Consider the following 13,475-nt stretch of genomic DNA (forward strand, 5'->3'; position numbering starts at 1 on the left):
AAGGCTTGGCTGACCTTCCATTCTATGCATTGTAAAGGGCATTGACTGAGATCACTGTCCATGGGGTAATTGAAATGTTGTAGGTGAACACAAAGCCCCACAGGAACTCTGCCAGCCAAACCCGGAGATGGGCCCACATTTGGACAGTACTAACACTACCCTTTAGGCCTTTCATTGTCTTATCTTGACTGCGTGTCCCCACCAACTCTCTACCACACCCAGGATACCAGACGCTTCTCACTTCACTCCTCCAAACCCCTGACCCCACTTCCTCTCCTCCTTTGGATCCCTCATCCCCCGTTCGCCCACCGCCAACTACTGACTCATCTTGCTGGTCCCAAGTCTCTAGGCAAGCCGCCGTTCTCCTCCTCCTCACCCTTGTGCCATAGAGTTCAACAAGGAAAGCTGCTGACCTCAGACACACCTGCACAAAGCTGACCGCATACCACCTTTAAGCAAATATGAACTGGGTGCCACAAGATTCCCTTTATCTTGAATATCAGACTTTATTAAAATAAGGTTTTATATTCATGAGTATTCATGGTATGCAAAATATATTACCAGTACAAAGCCAGCACAGAATTGTATGAGCCTGATATTACCTGTGGCAACACGGAATGTCCAGTAGGATAAAAATGAAGTGAAACTGTGACCTTGATTGGCATAGACAATGCTGTCCTGCCTGAGCTGAGAGATCTGAGACCTCATTCCAAACAACCACAGCACAACTGCATTATTGTGTCCTGTTCTGGGTGCTACACTTCAGGAAAAATGTGAAGGAATTGGAGAGAGAGCAGAAAAGATTCACAGGAATGGTTTCAGGGATGAGGAATTTCAATTATGAAGATAGATTGGAGAAGTTGGGACTGTTTTCCTTAAAGAAGAGAAAGCTGAAAGGAGATTTGAAAGAAGTATGCAAAAGCACCTAGTACCTAGGGAGAAACTGCTCCCACACAAAAAAGGATCGAGAACAAGAAGGTACAGGTTTAAAATAATTGTCAAATGAAGCAAAAGAATGTGCAGCGTTGTTGGGGGGGGGATATAGAAATAGAGCCTCCTGCTCAATGGCACTGAGTGAATTGCTCATTTGGACAGCAGGTGCAGACATGATGGGCTGAATGGCCTAGTTCTGTGCTGTAACAGTTCTGTGAGATTACTGTGACAACCTCCTTGATAAAGTTTAATAAGAATATGGATGATAGAGCCTTCTGCTGACAGCTGATCTCATCCGCTTATCCTTCTGTCCTGCTGCACTGCCTGGTGTCACCCTCACCTTCAATTCCTCCTCCAGGCTAACTGACACTGCTTTTCTGCTGGTGTCTGCTCTGAGGAGACCGATGCAGTGCTCAATCTTCTCAGGTGAAATCCTTGGGAAGTTTCGGAGAAAATATAGATAATGTTGAAATCTTGACAAGTCCCAGAAATTCTCGAAACTCAATTTCAAGATCAATGTAGTCATTGGTTATCAATCAGCCGGTGAACATTAAAAACTGAACATGGCTTGAAGAAGCTATTATAATCCTCAGAAACAACGTGTTTATTTTTGGTCTGTTAGTCACTGTGAGCAGAGGTGGTTAAATTAAGCGATATCCACCAGAAAAACATACAATCTCTTTAAGAATCTTCCAGGTGGCTGTTCCTAGCATATGCTTCAACTATTTTACTAAAATTTTACTTTACTAACTTTGGGGTGGCACAGTGGTTAACACTGCTGCCTCACAGCGCTAGGGACCAGGGTTCAATTCAGCCTCGGGTCACTGTCTGTGTGGATTTGCACACTCTCCCCATGTCTGCATCCTCCGGGTGCTCTGGTTTCCTCCCACAGTCCAAAGATATGCAGGTTAGGTTGATTGGCCGTGCTAAATTGACCCTAGTGTCAGGGGATTAGAGGGGTAAATATGTGGGGTAATGGGAATAGGGCTTGGGTGGGATTGCAGTCAGTGCAGATTCGATGGGCCGAATGGCCTCCTTCTGCACTGTAGGGATTCTATGAAGATGGCCTCTTGCACTAACTGTGGGCTAAACTAGCTCTTCACCTGAAAACCTCTTGACCACATCAAAGGCTCTTTAATGCTGTAAGTCTGAATGGAATATCACCCCCAAAGAGTTCTTAAAATTCACAAACAACAGTAATAACATAGGCACTGCGTGAAAATACTGTACAAAGCAACCGTGTAATAAGAAAGAGAAAATAGCAAGGGAATAAAAGGAGAGAAATGTAAAAATAGATAGATTAGGCTCAGGAAGAAAAATATTAGTCAGAAAATTACACAACTAACCACCCCAGACAGTCAGGATCCTCAGTAAATATGCAGGCTGGGACCTGATTATTTCATCTGGGCCTGACTTTTTTCATATAAAATCTGAAAGACACATTATAAAATATTTCAAATAAAGTGCAATGATATTCACATCTTCTCCAGAGATCAAGATGTATTCTGAGGTGCTTCAGTAATGAGGACATTACAAACATTTCAATATTTTCATTGCAGAAAGTACAATTCTTTACAAATTATATACAGGTCATGTAGCAACCTGAGCTGCTTCAATACATTTGCATTGAGTTAGGATTAAACAGAGTCCGAGGGGTTTTACCTGGTTACCAGCCCCTCGGTCTACTGCTGATGGGCTTCACACAGTGACCTTTCCCCATTGCACCTTAGCAGCGGCTGCCCCAAGCTTGAGTCCTTCAGCACATAATCCTGGGACTAGGAATGTGCCCGTCTGCACCACTCAGCCGAGGACAAATCTCTGCGCTGGAAGATCAACATGTTTTGGGCCGACCAAGTAGGGGACCTTGGGAACAGCCCGTGCAGCGCAGTGTCCTGTGTCACAGCACTGCTTGGGATGAACCTCAACAAATACCATTGCTTCTCCTGCCAGACTGTCTTTGCAAAGAAACATTCCACAAGAAGGTGCGCAACCATCTCTTCGCTTCCGCAGCCAATTGGAGGGCAGTGTGCGGTGGCGCAGATACCTCGGATATTCAGAAAGGATCTGACGGGGAGTGTCTTTCTCACCACAAGCCAAGCTAGGTCTTGGTGCATGTTTGAAAGTTCTGGCAATGAGGCATTCTGCCAAATGGCTTTGACACCCTGCTCAGGGAACCATCAGACAGGATCCACCATCTCCTTTTCTCTCAGGGCTTCGAGGACATTATGTACATATCATTGCTTGACTGCCTTGTGGTCAAAGGTGTTTTTCTCAACAAATCTTTTCACAGGGACAGGTGATATGGCACAGTTCAATTACCAGGAGTGTTACACGGCAATGTGGCCAGACCCATCTTTTGCAACACCAGGGCAAGGTAGAACCTCAGTATGTAGTGACACTTGGTGTTTCAGTACCAAGGATCTATGCACAGCTTCATGCAACCACACACAAATGTGGCCATCGGGATGAGGCAGGCGTTGGTTACATTTTTTCTTCCCTCATCCAGAGATTTGTACATGATGTCCCTTTGGACATAATCCATCTTGGATCTCCGGATGAACTTGAAGATGATTCAGGTGACTGCTATGGCACAGGATTGGGGTATAGGCCAGATGTGAGCCATGTATAGCAGCCCCAAGGGTACCTCACACCTGATGCCCACAATGGAGAGGGAGTGTTGCTCCCACGTGTCCAGTTTCAGCTTTACCTTGGCAATACACTCCTCTGTTTTTGCACAGGCCCCAGCCACTCCGAACCATATCCCCAGCACTTTCAGCATTCTGACCTGATGGTAAACGGGACATAGGATCGATCAGCATCATTGGCTGTGATTTAAACCTAATGCCTGAGAGGGAGAACAATAACTTTCAAACCTGTCAGTTGATCAATAGCCAGAGAATGCTCAGAAAGATAGGATTTCTTTTGTTTCTTTGTCAGAAAGGAGAGTAGGAGCAATTTTCAAGCACACATAATTATCCCTTAGTCTCCCTCACCGTTGGGCTGAACACTTTCCCCCATCACCACTGTGTCTGGAGAGTCATCTTACCATTTACATTCATGCCTGCCAGGTCAGTTCCCATTGGCCAGAGGAGGTCACCAAATTACTCACTCCTACTGGTCAGGTGGTGCTTCTAGCTGGATGAGGTGCAAGCTCAGGGAACAAGAATCATTCTGGATGGTGTTAAGCACCATCTTTAATTGGTCTAAGCCTTTTTGAGGATCCCTTGAAATCTTCATGCAGACCACCCTAAGAAGTGTTTATTCCTGACTGGTAACATTGGGATCAGTGTGACTGTCACCTCCAGGGCAGCACTGGCGGTACGGTAGCACAGTGGTTAGCACTGCTGCTTCACAGTGCCAGGGACCTGGGTTTGATTCCTGGCTTGGGTCGCTGTGTGGAGTTTGCACATTCTCCCCGTGTCTGCATGGGTTTCCTCTGGGTGCTCCACTTTCCTCCCACATTCTGAAAGATGCACTGGTTCAGTGTATTGACCCGAACAGGCGTCTGACTGTGGCAACTAGGGGAATTTCACAGTAACTTCATTGTAGTGTCAATGTAAGCCTTACTTGTGACTAATAAACTTTAACTTTGGTTAGCACTGCTGCCTCACAGTGCCAGGGTCACTGTCTGTGTGGAGTCTGCACGTTCTCCCTGTGTCTGCATGGGTTCCCTCCGGGTGCTCCGGTTTCCTCCCACAGTCCGAAAGACGTGCTGGTTAGGTGCTCTGGCTATGCTAAATTCTCCCTCAGTGTACCCGAACAGGTGCCGGAGTGTGGCAACTAGGGGATTTTCACAGTAACTTCATTGCATTGTTAATGTAAGCCTACTTATGATATTAATAAATAAACTTAAAACTATTATATTTTAAAACGTTTATCTTTTTCTGTCAATCAGAAAAAGGCCGACCGTCAGCAGGAATTTGCAATGCTGCCTAACAAGGAGCAGCAAGGAGGGAATCCCCACCACGTTCCACAGTGCGTCACCCGCCGCCAGGCACCGCGCCGGCGCAACTGGCCTGCTGCTCACGTGCCGCAGGAAACAACGGAGTCCCGATGACGTTCAGAAGTGAAGCCGGCTACTGCGCATGCTCCCCACGGGCTGGCGCAATGTGGCGGCTGAAGGCGACACCGAGCGAAGATGTGTTCGACGAGGAGGCAGATGAACTGCGTCTGTCGAGGAATGAGTGGAACATCTGCATGGGGCAGCGGCTCAAGGTACCCGGGGCGGCCGCGGCTCAGGGTACCCGAGCGGATTGGGCCGCGGGGGGGATCAGAGCCGTCAGTCCGCGGCCGCTCCGGCTGGAAGCTGTCTCTCTGTGAAGGAGGCCGGACTCTGCGCGCGCCGCCCCGGGCAGTTTGTGCACGCGCGCTGTTCTGGGCTGCGCGTGCGTTCGGCAGACTGACGCGCGCATTAACAATTTAACTTTAATTTATTGTCACAAGTCGGGTTACGTTAACACTGCAATGAAGTTACTGTGAAAGAGACAGTGTCAGCACTGGGACTGAAGATGCTCTTCTGGACCTTGTGTTTACCAACCTGGTAATTGCAAATACCCTGGACACCCGAATCAGTTAGATTCAGACACTTGGGCAAGTTCTGCAGTACTTACCTGGAGAGTTCCTCAAGAAATGTTGGATTGGTGTCATGCTGATTCACCGATTTCCCCAGTCACCCCCATCCACATCCTAACCACATCCTGGCCCAGCCAACCCCACTACCCCCATCCTCACCACCTCGACCCCTGGCCCCACATCCTAACCTCCAGCCCTCTGTCCCTCCCATCCCCACCTGACCATCCCTAGACCTGACCCAACTACTCTCCAACCTAACTATCCCTCCTGACACTCGACTGCCTATATATTGATCCATTCACTAACATTTGAACTGGACATTTAAACTTGCCATATGACAACCAGTGCTATAAAACTGGGGGGCATATCCTGTCTCCCCAAATCTACTGCACTCCCAGGGTCTTCCCTAAGGGATGCTGCACTGTGTATTTCTGTGAAAGGTGGAATTGGAAGCCCCTGGAAGAAATGCACAGCAGCATCGAGTCAGAGGAATTTACAGGCGTAGCAACACAACTATTTTTGCCATTGCTTGGAAGATCCAAACCCATGTTTCAGATTAACAACCAGTCGTCAGAACGGAGAAGTTAAAAGGTGTAGCAGATGTAACATGTAAAATGTAGAGAGGCAGTTTAGAGGAGTGGGGGGGAGGATATTAAGTGGTGGGTGCAGAAGAACATGGAGAAGATCTTTCCAGATGCTGCTTTTGTTTCTTCACCTGTCCTGTTACCATTTCCTCACCTTGTGTCATCTTCTAATTATTCCTATCTTCCCACCCTATCTCAGACCTTCCCTTTTGTTTTGCTTTCTTCCCTCCCCATCCTTCTGTGGTTCTGTTTAAAACTTAGTACACCTCTAAAGTTTTACAAAGTGAATGGAATGCCATTGATTCGAAACGTTAACTCTCTCTCTCCATAGCTGCTGCTAAACCTACAGAATCTTTCCAGCATTTCCTGATTTTATTTCAGATTTCCAGTGTTTTGTTACTGTTTCAGTTCTTTATTCCAACTCTCCTACTATTCATTGTATTGATGTATGTTCGCAGTGGAGTATACATGGCACTGGCGTCAAGCCATCTCTCTCCTATGTGATGCTTGAAGATGGTTTTACCTGAAGCAGGAAGAAGTATAGAGGTCATTTTCCTTCAAAACATTCATTTGTCTCTGTGGGGAAAATATTAGATTATCAGCCTTGGCTCTATAGTGGCACTGTTGCCTCTTGAGTTAAAAAGCTATGGGTTCAAATCCCAATTTTGGATTGGATCATGTAATCCGACCTGACATTTCAGTGCAGTAATGATGGAATGCTGACTATCAGAGATGCTGTCCGCTTGAATAATCTATAGTCTCATCAGCCCTTTCAGATACACTTTAAATATTCCTAAAGCACTATTTAAACAAGCACCCCGGGAGTCCTGTCCAACAATTATCCTCAGTCAACACTTCCAGGTGTTTGAATCATTCAACTTATTGGGTGCCCGTGGGTTGTTGCAGAAGATGACGTTATTTCTACCAGTATTGTATCTGAGCATTTCCAGACTTGCCTTATTCTGTGAATTTGTTCTTCATTCCATGTTACTCAAGATCATCCCTTTTTCCCCTCCCAACTTCACTCCCTTCTGTCTCTGGCTCACAAAAAACACTCCCCCATGTTACTTATAACTGCACTTTCAAATTCCCTACTATCTTCCCTTTAGCTCTTCGTTCACCATGGCAGTTCTGCAGCTTACTAGCCTCAGCCACATTGTCATCTCTATCATTTGCCCTTGTTCCCACTAAAACCCTTACTCCCTCATTCCATGGTTAGTCCCTCCAGTTCAGGCCTCATCTCAGCTCCTTTCAGCCCATGGACATGAACATTTTATGGAGTACACTAGCTTAGATATTCATCCTCAGGATCATCACAAAATACAAAATAACAATCCCCTATCCTATTTTACTGCTCTTTTCTCTCTCTACAGATGCTGTGAGTCCTGCTGAGATTTTCCAGCGTTTTCTATTTTTATTTCAGATTCGAGCAAAGACCATAATTTGCTTTTGTCTCCCCTAAAGTTTACCTAGTCCTAGCTCTGAACTTGCATCTTTCTTATGTTTCTCTCCTGCCTCCCCTCATGATCCACCAGCTGCTTCTGCACTTTATTCCCACCAAACTGCTAGCTACCCAACTTCCCTTTCTAGCCTCTGTTAGCTAATGTTATTAATTCTTCCCTCTCCTCCTGTATTGCCCCTCCCCTTCAAATCTGTTGTCATCAACCCTTCTCAAAAATTCCACCCTTCTGTCCTTGCAAACTACTGACTGATCTCGAACCTCCCTTTCAGCTCCAAATTCATATGAACATGTGAATTAGGAGCCGGAATAGGCCACTCAGCCCCGTGAACCTACTCTGCCATTCAATAAGATCATGGCTGAACTGATTGTAACTTCAACCCCACATTCCTGTCTATCCCAGATAACCTTTCAGCCCCTGGTTGATCTAGAATCTATCTAACTCTGCCTTAAAAACACTCAAGGATTCTGCTTCCACTGCCTGTTGAAGAAGAGTTCCAGAAATTCACGAACCTCTTGAGAAAAATAAATTCTCCTCATCTCTGTCTCAAATGAGCAACATGTATTTTTAGACAGTGACAGTTCTTGAATGTTGTTTCCTAAATCCATGCCCATTTTTCTCTCAGATCCACTGTACCTGTGCAGTCAGGTTTCTGCCCCTCATACAAGTGGCCTTCATCAACGTCACAAGTGACATTCTATGTGACTGTAATTTCTACTCTTCTTCATTCTCAACTTGACTGCAGCCGTCAACATGGTTGACCACACCATCTTCCTCCAACACCTTACCTCTATTCTTCAGCAGAGTGGGACTGCTCTTACCTGGTTTTATTCTTATCTGTCCAATCATAGCCAGAGAATTAATAGCTTCTCGTTCCACTCTCACAACGTTACCTCTGAAGCTTTCATCATTAATCCCTTCATATATCTCATCTACATGCTGCATATTGACGACATCATCTGATTTTACTTTCATATACATGGACGACACCCAGCTCTACCTCACCACCACCTCTCTTAACCTCTCCACTGTCTCTGATGTACCTTGGTGCTGAATGAGCATACATTTCCTTCCATTGTGTATATTAATTGGAGAACTTGGAACAGAGGAGATTTGATAGAGGTATTCAAAATCAGGAGGGGTCTGGGCAGAGTAAATGGAGAGAAACTGCTCCCATTGGTGGAAGGATTGCCAATCAGAGGGCACAGATTTAAGGTAATTGGCAAAAGAAGCAACTGCAACATGAGAAAATCCTTTTTACACAGTGGGTGGTTAGGATCTGGAATGCACTGCCTAAGAGTGGTGAAGGCAGATTCAGTCATGGCTTTTAAATGGGAATTGGATCAATTTCTGAAAAGAAAAAAATATGCAGGGCCGGGGGGAAAGGGCTGAAGTATGGTACTAGATTGCTCTTGCTGAGTCAGGCACAGACACAACAGGCTGAATGGCCTCATGCTTTGTTGTAATTATTCTATGATTCTATGACCTAAATGTTGGTTTGACTAAACTATTGTCTTTGGTCCCATCACAAATTAGCCACTGACTCCATCCTTGTCCCTCATCACTGTCTTAGGCAAAACCAGGCCATTCACAACCTTGGCACTTTGTTTGATCCTAATGGGAACTTTTGATCACATCCCCCTCCACAATGTTGTCTGTCTCTGCTCCTGCCTTAGTTCATCTGATGAAACCATCATCTGGGCTTTTGTTATCGCTAGACCTTACTACTCCAATATTCTCCTGATCTGGCCTCCATTAACTTGAATTCATTCAAATCTCTCCACTTCCTAGATTTATAATGTCCTTCGGATCTCTTCACTATTCCCATTCTGCCCTGTCGTGCATTCCCATTTTAATTGCTTCATTTTTGGTGACCATGCCTCCTCCTGCCTGGGACCCGAGCTCTGGAATTCCTGTTCTAAACCACTGTACTGTCTTAAGAACAACCAAATGTTTTGCTCATTTGTCCGAGTGTCTCTGTATGCAGCTTGGTATCAAATTCTGTTAATTTCCTGTGAAGTGCCTTAGAATATTTTACTAGCTTTAAAGCACTACACCCATTGACTCTGTCTGTACTTCCTGCTGCCTCGGCAAAGCAGCCAGCATAATTAAGCACCCCACGCACCCCGGACATTCTCTTTTCCGTCGGGAAAAAGATACAAAAGTCTGAGGTCACGTATCAACCGGATCAAGAACAGCTTCTTCTCTGTTGCCATCAGACTTTTGAATGAACCTACCTTGCATTAAGTTGATCTTTCTCTACACCCTAGCTATGATTGTAACACTACATTCTGCACTCTCATTTCCTTCTCTATGAATGGTTTTCTTTGACTGTATAGCGCGCAAGAAACAATACTTTTCACTGTATACTAATACATGTGACAATAATAAATCTAATCTTATTGATGAGGTCTTTCCGCCCCTGAAAAACAAGTCAAATTCTCAGACTTCTTGGCAGGACCTAAATTTGCATCCTCTGGATTATTTGTCCAGTCTTCTGGATAATTGGATTACTAGAATACTTAGTATAGCTGTTACATTTATGTACCTTGTTATGATCTGGAATAAGGTTCATAGCTTTTATTAGTGTGTTAGGTATAGCCTTTGTGGGTTCCTGATGCTGGGAAGATGGCTTGTCATTTTTAAAGTGTGATTGGCCAACTGTTGGTCACTGATCAATTCACTGGTTTCCAATTATTTATTTCTAGGAAGGCTATAGGGATGGGTTAAATGCTGGCCGAGAATCCACTTTACAGCGTGGCTTCAATGAAGGTTACCAAGAGGGTGTGAAGAAGATGCTGGTTCCTGGACAGATGAAAGGACTTCTGAGGTGAGAATACAACTGAGAAAACTGCACGACTCTACTCGTAAGCAGCTCTGGCCTAATTATTCACATGGTGCATATCATGCTTCTTTTTAAAAAGCACACGCACTTGGGATTTATAGCACAGAAACAGGCTATCCAGCCTGTGCTCCACATGATACTCCTTCAAACAATATTAAGTATACTTTTTTTTCCCTCCCTCTTGTACTTATTTAGCTTCCACTTAAATGCATCAATGCTTTTCATTCAGCCACTGCATGAGGTAATGCGTTCCACATTCTAACCACTTATTGGTTTAATTAATAACTACAGTATCTTATATTTATGATCTCTGGTTTTGAATTCCATCACAAATGGAAATACTTTCCCCCAGGTCTACTTGTTTAAAGACCTGTACAGGTCACCTCTTGTCTTCTCTCTTCTAAAAAGCAGAACACCAGCCTGTTCTGTCTTCCCTGATAGTTGTACCCTGGCAGTTTTGGTATCCTTATAAAAACATTTTGCATTCTATCTAATGCTTCTGTATTCTGTATGCCACGCCTTCACAATTAATGTCACCAAAACCTGACGGCCTCGCCACATCCATGAATGTATTTTTTTAAAAAGCACATCCAAGAGTAGCCTAATACTGAGTTAGATGAAGGAGGGCGACCTAATAAATGGAACATGGATATCTGTGCTTTGACGAGCTCCATTTGATGGGAGTGGGAAAAACAAAAATAGTCAGGGTGAGCCATTAACTATATTGTAGATGTAGTGTAGTGATCTCGGTAACAATGAGCATAACTTTGGGAGTTTGTATAGTTTATCCATTAACCTGATGTAACATGCCAATGTTGCAATTCTAGCTCTGATTACAATCAAAAATACCTTAATCATGTTAGTTGACTCAACATCCCAATATATGGAAAGATGAGATAAAACACAAAATTCTGCAAATACACAGCTGTCCCATTGCCATATGAAAAGCGAAAAGAGACTGGTTAAGATTTTAATCTAGAACCTTGGTCTGAGAACTGAAATGTTCAAGCTCAAAATATTAACCTATTGTTTCTCTTGGATATCTGATAGACGTGCCATTCTTTATTTGTATTTGTAATTATCAGTGTTTGAAGAATCACTTTATAAAATGGTGTTTGTCACTCCTTATTACTGGTAGAAAATGGTAAATTTTCAAATCTAATGAAACATTAATGCAATTAAATAGGCTTCCAATGTATGGCTTGGCGACTGTGAAATGGCCTTCGTCCCTGCTCATTTCGGATGATCTAAGGAGTGACTTATTCATTTTGGCATTGCTCAAGTGTTTCATGTCTGTAAAGTTGATCAAAAGATTCTTATTGATAATCTGATGTGCAATATTCTCCATGATGGCTGTACAATATATTTCATGTAACTCATAGGAATGTACAGAAGCAGGATAAAAATGTTTTGTTCTTGCAGCTGGCCCCAGAATACTGCTCACTACGTGCTCTAATTGATTTTCATTAAATGTTTGTCCAAATCCCTCTGAAAATTACCAGTGTTACCAGCCTTTGTTGATAACTGAGCAAATAATTTACAATACCCATCACCCTGCGTGAAATAGTTATATCTGATCTATCCGTTCACTCTCTTCCCACACCCTCTTCATTCTATGCTGCTTTGCTCTTTGGACAATTATAAATTGTTTACCAAGATTTCTGGAAACAGTTATTTGCTTATTAAATAATTAAAAAGAAAACTTGAATGTTGAAAATCTACAATAAAAGCAAAATCTTGAAAAGTCCAACTGGGAGAGAAAGATCAATTACTTGCTTACTTGGGAAGTGCTGATAGATAAAGGCTCGTGTTTCTGTATAGCCTTGCACATGATGATTGATTGACTTGTGCCTTTTTGCGATAATAGGTCTTCCAGCCCTTGCTTACAATGTCAGATTATGGAGTGAAGCCATGATATTCGTTAGCTGAGGCTTACAACTGAAATGTTACCAGGAACAGTTTACAATGGTAGTTTCATATTAAATGTTGGTTTAAAAAGTCTGATCCAAAAATCACGTCAACAGGAAATTAAGTTTGTGGACTGAAAATGCAGGCCTCCCCTATATTTTAATTATGATTACATTATTCTGTGAATTATTTATAGTTCATTATTAGTCCCTGAAGCAGGTCTGTATTGCCTAACATTGCTTTTATTTTTACAGAAAGTTAAATGATGCAAGTATGAAATACCCTAAGCAAAACTAAGTACATTTTCTATATTTGCAGTGCCTTGCTATCATGGTATCACCTGAATGGAAGTGATCCTAATCTCCTGGCCAAAGTAAACCAACTCCTTGGTGTTGCTGCCCAGCAAGAGGAACTTATTTTTAGAAATCTGAGTGCACCCCTCCAAGAAACCACTGTTGGTGACGTAACGGAGTGCATTGAAGACATGGGCTTGGACACTGTGCCAGAAAAGCAACCGGAGGGAGATAGTTGCTGTAGTGCTGAAGGTGAAAGCTGCAAATCTGGCAGTGAGATTGGAAATCATGACCGTCGAATCAACAGTACCACTTTGCCACATCAGAGCTGCTGTAGGACTGCACCAGGAATTGATGAAGCAGAAATGGTTAAGCAGCTCTGCCGAGATTGTGCCCTCTTGTTGAAAGACTGTGAGCTACCATCAGATATAGCACTTCATTTCCAGCTGCAACCTTAACGTTTTTCAGAAAAGGCTGTGCGTCCAATATTTTCCAACATTTCTTGGGAGCTTTTTTAATGTGATTAATTCTGACTATTCACTACCTCTGGAGGCAATAAAAATAACTTCATAAACTATAAACTGATTGCATCTAATATCTAATTGTTATGTGCTTAGGAGAAGAAGAGATTATTAGGCCTGTACACTTTATTTTTTTTCTGACCCCCTCCCTGTGTTCCCCAATTTCATCCAAACTTTAGGAAAGGGGAAAGATAAGACGTGAAGCCAATTCAGAGTCTTCTTTTAAAACTTGCTCTTTGTTCCATCTCAGATACTCACATAATCTTCGGGAGCGCCAAACCCATTAGTTTATCTTCTAGAATAATTAATCTTGTGTTACAAGTGATGTGACCACAACGTTTTTCAAATATCCATGTGCT

General features: G+C 43.4%; 1 protein-coding gene across 1 annotated transcript; it reads left to right on the top strand.

Annotated features, from left to right (window-relative positions):
• The first annotated feature begins 4,954 nt into the window (after positions 1–4,954).
• Positions 4,955–13,176, top strand: otulina (OTU deubiquitinase with linear linkage specificity a). Its single transcript, XM_078216545.1, has 3 exons — positions 4,955–5,148; positions 10,258–10,379; positions 12,621–13,176. Exons 1-3 carry the CDS (start codon positions 4,987–4,989, stop codon positions 13,051–13,053), a joined length of 717 nt encoding a protein of 238 aa, XP_078072671.1. The 5' UTR covers positions 4,955–4,986; the 3' UTR covers positions 13,054–13,176.
• Positions 13,177–13,475: the final 299 nt, after the last annotated feature.

The sequence above is a fragment of the Mustelus asterias genome, chromosome 7 (assembly GCF_964213995.1).
Source record: "Mustelus asterias chromosome 7, sMusAst1.hap1.1, whole genome shotgun sequence".
In the NCBI taxonomy this organism is placed as follows: domain Eukaryota; kingdom Metazoa; phylum Chordata; class Chondrichthyes; order Carcharhiniformes; family Triakidae; genus Mustelus; species Mustelus asterias.